The following is an 11733-nucleotide window of genomic DNA, read 5'->3' on the forward strand; positions in this document are numbered from 1 at the left end:
TAACGTACTTGTTGCAGCACGGAACCACAAAACAAAGTGCAAAACCCACTTTCCTGAACTTGAATGTACATGAATGCCAGGAGCCCCGGCCATAATCGATGTGCGGGGGCGGGGGGAGAATGGAGTGGTCAGGGACACACACACACAAACAGCAACCACCAGCACGCTACTGCACCAATTACTCACCCAAGGTTGAAGTGAACTGCCAAGGATCAACCAGACAGAGCCCACATAGAGCTAAGCCCAGAGCACAGTCAATGCAGAGGCGATTTGCACTGAAGGCTCAGGGGAGAGTGATGTCATGTATCCTACATGGCTACTGTTGATACTATTACAAGATGTGCCAGCAGAGGGCACAGCATTGGGAGACTCGTAGGTTACCTGTACAGGTGTGCCTGGCCTAGTATAAAAGGTAGGCCACCAGGTGTGATCCTCACTCTGGAGTTAACAATTAAAGGACTAAGGTCACTACAGTTCAAGTACAACACATTACCTCGTGGAGTCATTACTAGAGCATTTAAGGACACTACAAATTGAAAATTTCAAAATTGAGATTGACAGATTTTTGCTATTCAAAGGTTACAGAACCGAGGAGGGTAGAAGGAGTTAAGACACAGATCAGCCATGATCTAAATGAATGGTGGAACTGGCGTGAGGAGCTGAATGACCTACTTCTGTTCCTATGTTCCTTACCTAAACTTTACATTCACATGGCAAATTGCTTTGACCTCGGAGTGGGAAAGAGAAATCAATTCAGTTCCCAATCTTCAAAGCTACTTATGTCAAGCTTAAGCTTTGTGACTTGGCAAAATTCCAAGTTAATAACTTTTAAAGATGATCAGAGGTCAGAAACGAAACTGCTTCAGAACCCCATAAACACATTTTTTAAATTAAAAAAAAATTGTTCCTGGGAAGTGGTCGTCTGTAAGCAACAGTGTAAACATCGACACAGACTTCAGGATTTTGGATTTTAAGTTTTGGACATTGCTTTTCCATATTTCATTTATTACAGAAGAGCTGATGGCATGACTGCACAGACCCAGGCATGTTCCACAGGAATACAGATCAGGTGGACGGGGATAGTCTGGGATGGGTCAATGGCTGAAAGCAGGAACCTCATCGCAGGTAGATGGCTGATGGAAGACCCTTTTGTCATGTAATGGGAACCCATCAGTGAGAGATCAGGTAAACTGGTCAGTGCTCAAGCCATCATCCTGGAATGAGATAGCCCCGGAGCACGGGAATCTCAGGACAAAGGAAGCTATTGGCCACCCAGACTCGTTGGAGCCTTTATCCCCAGGAAGAGCCAGGAAACAAAGGCACAGGCCGGAGATGTGATTCATGCTCTTTAGTTGGACTGCCTCAGGCAAAGGACTGGTTTTTGGCGCTAGGATTCAGCAAGCATTTTTCAGTTATAAGAGAAGGAGTATGCTGCCATTTCTCTCTCTCTCCTCTTCTATGCTTGCTTGCTTCATTCAACGCATTCAAGGACCGAACACTCCATCTGTGACGGAGAGAAGAAACCATCATCTACGAGCAAAGAGAGCCTCACTATTTCGACTGGGAAACTGACCTTGAGACTAGGGCTTGGAAACCACAAATTGGTACGGAACCAGAAGATACGCCTCATCGGGAGAAGCAACGAGTAAGTCAAAGGGGTAACTGGTGAGCATTATCCCAGCCCACACATCCTTTAGATCACCACATAGTGTGAAGGGGTGTCGTGTGTCCCAACCAAGCCTTAAGGGTTTAGTGGGGAGGTTCTGCGCAGATCATAGGCGTACGCATAGACTGTTGGACAGATTTGGTGGTGCACTACTGATCCAAGCATGGATGTTTTTATCATGAGTACTTCGCGATAGGGGCCTGTTCAGATGGGCCAGTGTTGTGTGTTGTACTGTGTTTGTTTTACGCCACCAGGGTGTGTTTTACTGGAAGCAGGTGTGTGCTTTAACTTGAATAAAAGCATTGTAATGGTTGAGACCGAAAGATCTGTCTATAACTGAGTATTCTGTTCATTACTATAATTCCCGGATCTAGAACTATTGTAAGAGGGGTGATTCGAAACCACCAGGGGCCAAACCACTTACACATCGCTGGCAAGGCCAGCATTTATTGCTCATCCCTAATTGCCCTTGAGAAGGTGGTGGTGAGCTGCCTTCTTGAACCGTTGCAGTCCTTATGGTGAAGGTACTCCCACACTGCTATTAGGGAGGGTGTTCCAGGATTTTGACCCAGCGACGATGAAGGAACGGCGATATATTTCCAAGTGAGGATGGTGTGTGACTTGGAGGGGAACTTGGAGGTGGTGGTGTTCCCATGCACCTGCTGCCCTTGTCCTTCTAGGTGGTATAGGTCGTGGGTTTGGGAGGTGCTGTTGAAGATGCCTTGGTGAGTTGCTGTAGTGCATCTTGTAGATGGTACACACTGCAGCCACGGTACGTCAGTGATGAAAGGAATGAATGTTTAAGATGGCGGCTCGGCTGCCAATCAAGCAAGCTGCTTTGTCCTGGATGGTATCGAGCTTCTTGAGTGTTGTTGGAGCTGCACTCATCCAGGCAAGTGAAGAGTATTCCATCACACTCCTGACTTGTGCCTTGTAGATGGTGGAAAGACTTTGGGGAGTCAGGAGGTGAGACCCTGCCACAGAATACCCAGCTTCTGGCCTGCTCTTGTTACCACAGTGTTTATGCGGCTAGTCCAGTTAAGTTTCTGGTCAATGGTGACCCCCAGAATGTTGATGGTGGGGGATTCGGCGATGGTGATGCTGTTGAATGTCATGGGGCTGTGGTTAGACTGTCGCTTGTTGGAGATAGTCATTGCCGGCACTTGTGTGGCATGAATGCTACATGCCACTAATCATCCCAAGCCTGAATGTCATCATGGTCTTGCTGCATACAGGCATGGACTGCTCCATCATCTGAGGAGTTGCGAATGGCACTGAACCGTCATCAGCGAACATCCCCACTTCTGACGTTATGATGGAGGAAAGGTCATTGATGAAGCAGCTGAAGATGGTTGGGCCTAGGACACTGCCCTGAGGAACTCCTGCAGTGATGTCCTGGGGCTTTGATGACTGATCTCCAACCAACACAGCTATCTTCCTTTGTGCTAGGTATGACTCCAGCCAGTGGAGAGTTTTCCCCCTGATTCCCATTGACTTCAGTTTTACTAGGGCTCCTTGATGACACACTCGGCCAAATGCTGTCTTGATGTCAAGGGCAGTCACTCTCACCTCACCTCTGGAATTCAGTTCTTTTGTCCATGTTTGGACTAAGGTTGTAATGAGGTCTGGGGCCGAGTGGTCCTGGTGGAACCCAAACTGGGCATCGGTGAGCAGGTTATTGGTGAGTAAGTGCCGCTTGATAGCACTGTTGATGATACCTTCCATCACTTTTGCTGATAATTGAGAGTAGACTGATGGGGTGATAATTGGCCGGATTGGATTTGTCCTGCTTTTTGTAGACAGGACATACTTGGGCAGTTTTCTACATTGTCGGATAGATGCCAGTGTTGTAGCAGTACTGCAACAGCTTGGCTAAAGGCTTGGCTAGTTCTGGAGCTAGCTCTATAGTCATAGACTATATAGTCATCCATGTTCAAGTATAGGAGTGTCTACAGTTCTACAGTTCAGGGATATTGGATACAGGGAAGGTGATGCCCATGCATGCCTCTCTTCAGAGTTTATTTTCCTGCCTTGTTCTGGCCTTTGTGCACATACATCAGAGAGCAGTTCAGGAGACAGGCCTGGGAGTTCCATGCCATGAAGAAATTGCAAGTAGGGGAGTGGACCAGGGAAGCTGGTAGTGAGCTTGTCCTGTGAATCAGTGTGCCACTTTGCATCACAACACAAGCCCATTGACATTACGTGGTGTAAATGTGCGGCCTGCCATATTGGTAAAGGCAGAAAAAAAGGAGTCCAGAGCCCAAGCCTGAAATAGGCATTCAGTCCCTTTGACGAGCCACAATTTACATCAAGTGTGCTAAAGATTTTGGCATTTGAAAACCACAAAGCTATTACTCTATACATTTGTTCTCCTCCTATGGGTTTATGCAAATCTTTATAATATGTTGCATATTCTCACTCTTTCACTGTTTGGCTTGACTACTGTCACCATACTGCTAACTCATGGCTTTCTTCTTAGATTTTATTACATCATGTTTCCTCATTGTACCTAGCTCAACATAAATTTTATTATGAAGTGTGGTTTGAGTTTTCTTCGATGAATGTATGATTGCCATTAATCATATGGTTTGCTTTCCTGCTATTCATCCTGAGTCTTTAAATAAATCAGCATACTTCTTAGTTAGTTTTGTACATTTATCATTTGGAAAACTGCATTCATTCATTTGATAAATCCTAACTATTGGCATACCTAACATTGAAGGATTTGGCTCTACTTGCTGTTCCAGAATTTGAAATTCTAGACTTGGGTATTTGTCTTTATATTTACACACCATGGTATATTTTTCTCTCAACTTGATGTTTTAGCCAGAGTACATCACCAACTTTGTATTAGACTTGGTTTGTTTGGTGCTTAGCTTCTTGTAAACTGACTATGACATGACATTACATTGAACTCCCATGTCTAGCTTAAAATTAACATTTTGGTCATTCATCCAAAGGTCAACTGTCCATTCAACATCATCTCTTGTCTGAATCACATCTATAAACGCTGTCTGATGAAGATGGGTTTGCTTTGACTTTGCAATAGAAAGAGGAGTAAGCATATAAGCATGAAGGAGAGATTCTGAGGCATTCTCAAAATGGAAGTGTTTTCCCCACATTCTTATATCCAGACATTTTGTAGCTCTAGCATCTTTTTCCTGCAGCTAGCGAGTGTTCTTCAACTGGAAGTAGAACTTTAGCCACACCAAATACTCCTTCTGCCTTCAAGGAAGCAGCATCCATTTAAGATCAGCTACCTTGCAGATTTCCCGCTTACTGTGCCAGATTTTCCACACACAAGGATTGTACTAAAATGAGGAAGAGGGATTAGCCTCAAACATTAGAGGGATCGGCACTTCCTGCTTCCACCACAGGATCATTCCCATCAGGTGTGGCCTTTGCCAAACCAGGGTTTAAGGCTTTTTCCACTAGTTTAAAGAAAAGTTGCATAAATCCCCTTTTAGGTGGAACTTAGTCAATGTCCGTGTAACAAATGCAAATATCTTTTCGCTCCTCGACCTGAAGGTCTGTGTGTTGCTCCATTTTTACATAATGTTTTTGCAGTTCATCATATTCAAGAGAAGGGTGATTAATTCTTGCCTCAGGGCGCTACTGATGGTTTGACGTTTACATTTCTCTGAAAATAGAAGGTTGATAAAATGTGTGGAACTGTTCCACAGAATTATTTGACAAATCTTCATGATTGATGTAGTGCTATGCTGTCTGTTAGAGTTAAGATTTAAACCTTCAGGGCAAGTCATTTGAGAACGCAGTGAATACTGTGCTTACAACATTACAAAAAGTGCACGCACCAGTCACAATGTTACATGGGATTCAGCATCTGAATCCATTCTGTACAAGTGTTTCAATTATCAGAAAGTTTTGGCTTCTTGAGATGTGCGGCTGTCAGCCATCTCTGAACCAATAAGCAGTTTAAATAAAAGTAAAAAACATAAAGGCTGGAAGTAGGAACAGGACATGCTGCAAATATATATAGGGTCGGTCAGTGTCCAACAGGTCAGTGACCAAAACTAAAGATATTTTAGATGGGATGCAACAGAACTGTTTCTTCAGAACAGCCTTCATACTCCTCTTGGATCCCTCCTTTTGGCTCTGGCCTTTCTTCATCTTTTCAATAAGAGCTCCAGCCATAATAGTGATCAACCAATAATTCAGTCACTTTTACAGGATGCATACTTGTGCTCATATTTTGCACACACGTGTCTGAATCCCCTCTAATATTGTGTCTGTTAGGTGTTATTTTTGTAATGATACAATTGTCTTATGCATTGTAAACTATCTTCCTCTGAACTTCTAGCTCTCTGTTGTCTTAATTTTGATCTGGACATGGTCAGAAAACTTGCTAACACTGGTGTGTCAGAACAGTCCTCTAACTGGGAATCAACTCCTCGTATCTTCTACTGTGGGGTTATAGTGAAGAACAACAAACCACCATCTCCCAGAAAGCCACTGATTTGGATTATGTATCTGGATCATTCCCCCAACCCTTCACTACCCATTTCTACCTTATAGAATCATAGAATGATATAGCACAGAAGGAGGCCATTCTGCTGGTTCTTTGGTAATTAATCAATTAATCACACTTCCCTGCTTTTTCACCATAGCCCTGCTATTTTTTTCAGGGGAACAGCCTCTCAGCATCTACCCTGTCAATCCCCCTCAAAATTTTACGGGGCCAAAATTCTCCTGTTAGCACCTCAAAGGGTGTGTTAACGGGGCGCGACGTTATTTTCGCCGGGGGTGGAGGGGGTGGCGGAAATTGCACGGGAGTTAGCAGAGGTGCAAAAATGGTAGCGGCACACCCCCATGGGTAGCGCCCTGAGCCGCTGCACCTTCGGTGATGACATCATCGGCGTGTGTAGCGACCCCTTTTTGCCCCGCAGCGGCCCCTTTCCACCCCGCGGGGGAAATAGTCCAGCGCCCCATGTCAGGCCGGTCACCCATCATGGGGTGAACCTTAAAGGGGAGGTGCACTGTGCCATGACCTTTATTTCCCACCCCCTTCTGGTCGGGCCATTCACCACTCCTTTTGCGGCGTCCCACCTCTCCTTGGTTGCCACCCCCAAATGCGGCGAAACCGAATTTCACACCCTATATCTTTCAATGAAATCACCTCTCATTCTTCTACACTCCAGGGAGTATATACCCAATCTACTCAACCTCTCCTGATAGGACAACCCTCTCATCCCAGAAATCAATCTAGTGAACATTTGTTGCGCTGCCTCTAAGGCATGTACAGTATAGCCTGTTAAGGCTAAGTGAGTGGGCAAAAATTTGGCAGATGGAGTATAATGTTGAAAAGTGTGAGGTTATGCACTTTGGCAGAAAAAAAACAAAGAGCAAGTTATTATTTAAATGGAGAAACTTTGCAAAGTGCTGCAGTACAGCAGGACCTGGGGGTTAGTATGCAGGTACAGCAAGTGATCAGGAAGGCCAATGGAATCTTGGCCTTTATTGCAAAGGGGATGGAGTATAAAAGCAGGGAAGTCTTGCTACAGTTATACAGGGTATTGGTGAGGCCACACCTACAATACTGCGTACGGTTTTTGTTATATATACAAGCACTCTAGTAATGATTCCACGAGGTAAGGTATTGAACTGTTGTGACCTTAGTCCATTTATTGTAGGTCCCTGAGTGAGGACACAGTGAGGTGAGCTCCCTTTTATACTTGGTTACCTGCAGTGTGCAGGTGACCCTTAAGTCTCCACCAGTAGCACCCTCTGGTGGTACAGGTATAGTGTATACAGTGTGAAGATACATTCAGTAGTCTAATGTTACAGTACATACATTATACATACACAACATCACTCCCCCCCACTAAGTCTGGTGCCACTGGCTTTTGCACTGTGTGCTCTGGCCCTCGACTTGAGTGCCCAAAGCCCTTGCATTTTGACTGTGCTTGGGAATGGCTCTCTCCCTGTAGACCCCCAAGTCCTTATTGCCACGACATTGGGAAATGGTCAGCAGTGGACAGTTGAAGGTTGTAGTGAGGGTTTCGTGGGTTCTGGGTGTGATCCATCTGTGTCCACGGCTACATACATCCATGATCACCCCACCATAGATAGACCATGTGTGTGGCTCGACATCTGCATTTGCGTACATGTACAGAGAAACATAGAAACATAGAAAATAGGTGCAGTAGGTCATTCGGCCCCTCGAGCCTGCACCACCATTCAATAAGATCATGGCTGATCATTCACCTCAGTACCCCTTTCCTGCTTTCTCTCCATACCCCTTGATCACTTTAGCCGTAAAGGCCATATCCAACTCCCTCTTGAATATATCCAATGAACTGGCATCAACAACTCTCTGCGGGAGGGAATTCCACAGGTTAACAACTCTCTGAGTGAAGAAGTTTCTCCTCATCTCAGTCCTAAATGGCTTACGCCTTATCCTTCGACTGTGTCCCCTGGTTCTGGACTTACCCAACATCGGGAACATTCTTCTTGCATCTAACCTGTCCATCCCGTCAGAATTTTATATGTTTCTATGAGATCCGCTCTCATTCTTCTAAACTCCAGTGAATAAAGGCCCAGTCGATCCAGTCTCTCCTCATATGTCAGTCCAGCCATTCTGGGAATCAGTCAGGTGAACCTTCGCTGCACTCCCTCAATAGCAAGAATGCCCTTCCTCAGATTAGGAGACCAAAATTGAACACAATATTCCAGGTGAGGCTTCACCAAGGCCCTGTACAACTGCAGTAAGACTTCCCTGCTCTTATACTCAAAACCCCTAGCTATGAAGGCCAACATACCATTTGCCTTCTTCACCGCCTGCTGTACCTACATGCCAACTTTTAATGACTGATGTACCATGACACTCAGGTCTCGTTGCACCTCCTCTTTTTCTAATCTGCTGCCATTCAGATAATATTCTGCCTTCGTGTTTTTGCCCCCAAAGTGGATAACCTCACATTTATCCACATTATACTGCATCTGCCATGCATTTACCCATTCACCTACCCTGTCCAAGTCACCCTGCAGCCTCTTAGCGTCCTCCTCACAGCTCACACCGCCACCCAGTTTAGTGTCATCTGCAAACTTGAAGATATTACACTCAATTCCTTCATCCAAATCATTAATGTATATTGTAAAGAGCTGGGGTCCCAGCACTGAGCCCTGCGGCACCCCGCTAGTCACTGCCTGCCATTCTGAAAAGGACCCGTTTATCCCGACTCTCTGCTTCCTGTCTGCCAACCAGTTCTCTATCCACGTCAGTACATTACCCCCAATACCATGTGCTTTAATTTTGCACACCAATCTCTTGTGTGGGACCTTGTCAAAAGCCTTTTGACAATACAAATACACTACATCCACTCTACTAGTTACATCCTCAAAAAATTCCAGAAGATTTGTCAAGCATGATTTCCCTTTCATAAATCCATGTTGACTTGGACCGATCCTGTCACTGCTTTCCAAATGCGCTGTAATTTCATCTTTGATAATTGATTCCAACATTTTTCCCACTACTGATGTCAGGCTAACCGGTCTATAGTTACCCATTTTTGCTCTCCTTCCTTTTTAAAAAAGTGGTGTTATATTAGCTACCCTCCAGTCCATAGGAACTGATCCAGAGTCGATAGACTGTTGGAAAATGACCACCAATGCATCCAGTATTTCTATGGCCACTTCCGTAAGTACTCTGGGATGTAGACTATCAGGCCCTGGGGATTTATCGGCCTTCAATCCCATCAATTTCCCTAACACAATTTCCTGCCTAATAAGGATATCCTTCAGTTCCTCCTTCTCACTAGACCCCTGGTCCCCTAGTACTTCCAGAAGGTTATTTGTGTCTTCCTTCGTGAAGACAGAACCAAAATATTTGTTCAACTGGTCTGCCATTTCTTAGTTCCCCATTATAAATTCACCTGAATCTGACTGCAAGGGACCTACGTTTGTCTTCACTAATCTTTTTCTCTTCACATATCTGTAGAAGCTTTTGCAGTCAGTTTTTATGTTCCCAGCAAGCTTCCTCTCATACTCTATTTCCCCCCTCTTAATTACACCCTTTGTCCTCCTCTGCTGAATTCTAAATTTCTCCCAGTCCTCAGGTTTGCTGCTTTTTCTGGCCAATTTATAATAAGGAGTAGGATTGGTTATATCACTGTTTTTGGGTTTAGCAGTAGTGGAACAAGTACATATTATAGGTAAGGTACGTACTTGTATTATAGTCTTGCCCCTCGGGTTGAGTGCAGGTGGGTGAGGACACTTGTTCCGGTCAACCAGACTGTGGCCCCTGCCAGCTGGATTGCTCACCTGGCTGTGTCTCAGGGCCTTTGCCGTTGTTTAGTGGTGGGCAGAGCCACAGGAATGTGTGGCCTCCCTGTCCTCATTTGAGGGCTTCAGGCTCTCCCTGCTGCCCTTCAGTGGTGGTGGGAGTCTGGTCATCCCAGGTCCCATTGGGAGGGCTGGAGGGTGCTGGTCTCTTGCTCCCGGTGCTGGCCCTGGTGGCTAGGGCCGATCTGGGGCAGGGTGCCAGTGGTGGTGCTTGTGCTGTCCATTGATCGCTGGCCCTGCAGTGGGTATGCTCCCACTGAGTGTGTGGCCACACTCCCTGGGGCATCACATTGGTCCCGGAGGCGCAGGCTATATGATCGGGTAGCCCGCTGGAGCTCGGTGCTTCCCACGGGAGGTTGCCCTTGGCTTTGTCGGCATGCATGTAAAACCCAGCATCACATCTCATTTCATCATTAGCATTCATGATACATTGGCTCCGACTGAAATCAGCCGACTCGACATTGTCGTTACAAATTCGCATTTGTCAATTACACCACTTTCCTGTGTACTACCAGCATCTCTGTGCAAGGTTACATTTAGATACCTGCATTTTTGTTAATTACATCTTTTTCATTAGTATAACTAGCATCGCTGTTCAACAGTATATTTATATACTTGCATTGTTGATTACATCTTTTACATTAGTGTCACCGGCATCGCTGTTCAAAGAGTGGAATTGTCCCTTTAATTGTGCTGGGTTGGCGGTCTCTTTTAAAAGGGCTTTGCAATCTTTACCCCAATCCGGTTCACTGCTCGGCATCATGTGTTGCTCCCTCAACGCTGCCCCTCGTGGTCTGGTCGCGGCCATCTTGATTTCAGGTGCTTCACCTCGTGGTGCGGGCGCCATCTTCTTTCTCTCCACGAGGTTGGCTGCGGTGATCCTTTTCTCCCCAGGTTCTGCCACTGAAGCTGGGAATTTACCTTCTGCGCTGATCTTCTTCCTTCGGAATCTTGCCACTTGAGTCTGGAAGGTGAGGTCTGGTCGCTTGAGTTGGATCGTCTCGCCGTTGAGTTGTGCGATCTGTGTCGTTGCCACGCAGTCGAGTTGGGCGGTAGGATTTTCAGGTGCTGTGATGGATCCAAATTTGGGGCTGCACAGGACGTTGATCACCAGGGCCTGGAGGCTTTCCCAGCTCCAACAGATTTGGATTTGTTTCATCCATCTTCTTCCCAGCTGCATTGGACCATCACCAGCAACGATCCACAAAAATAGCTTGTGCAGCGCACCGCCATGGGACACCTGGACATCCACGCTGCCAACGACTGAGATGGTGTTTTTTGTGTAAGTGAGCAGCTTCACCTGGATTGGGAGCATTTTAGGTCATTCGGCAGGATTGTCCCAGAGTTTCTCGATGGTCATCTGATTCATCAGCGATTGGCTCGCCCCTGTGTCGATCTCCATTGAGACTGGAATACCATTGATTTCTACTTCCATTTTCCATGGGGAACTCTCGGTGGAGCAAGTATACACTCCGTACACCTCTTCCAGGGACTGAGCTGCTTCATAGACCTTTTCTTCGTCTTCATCAGTGCTGGAGCCCGGATGATCAGCCAACTCTTCAGCAACTCAGTGAGTAAAATTTCTTCTACACATTTGCTGGTGATGACCTTTAGTGTTACAGCCTTTGCAAGTATAGTCTCTGTATCGGCACTGGTGGGCCCTGTGATTTCCTCCACAGCGGCAGAACGGGGCTAGCCGGTTGGCCCCATGTGGCGGACTCAGGGTTGCGGGACTCGGGGTAGCAGCCTTGCCTCTGAAAGGCGCC

The 11733-nt window shown here is 46.1% G+C and overlaps 1 protein-coding gene across 1 annotated transcript in view; it reads right to left on the reverse strand.

Moving 5' to 3' along the window:
* Window positions 1–11282, reverse strand: part of edaradd (EDAR-associated death domain) — a 32518-nt gene extending 21236 nt beyond the window's left edge. The window contains exon 1 of the mRNA XM_070890952.1: window positions 10889–11282. Within this exon, the coding sequence (XP_070747053.1) occupies window positions 10889–11282 (394 nt within the window). The remainder of the gene's footprint in view (window positions 1–10888) is intronic.
* Window positions 11283–11733: the final 451 nt, after the last annotated feature.

This window comes from Pristiophorus japonicus, chromosome 9, assembly GCF_044704955.1.
Source record: "Pristiophorus japonicus isolate sPriJap1 chromosome 9, sPriJap1.hap1, whole genome shotgun sequence".
NCBI classification, from domain to species: domain Eukaryota; kingdom Metazoa; phylum Chordata; class Chondrichthyes; family Pristiophoridae; genus Pristiophorus; species Pristiophorus japonicus.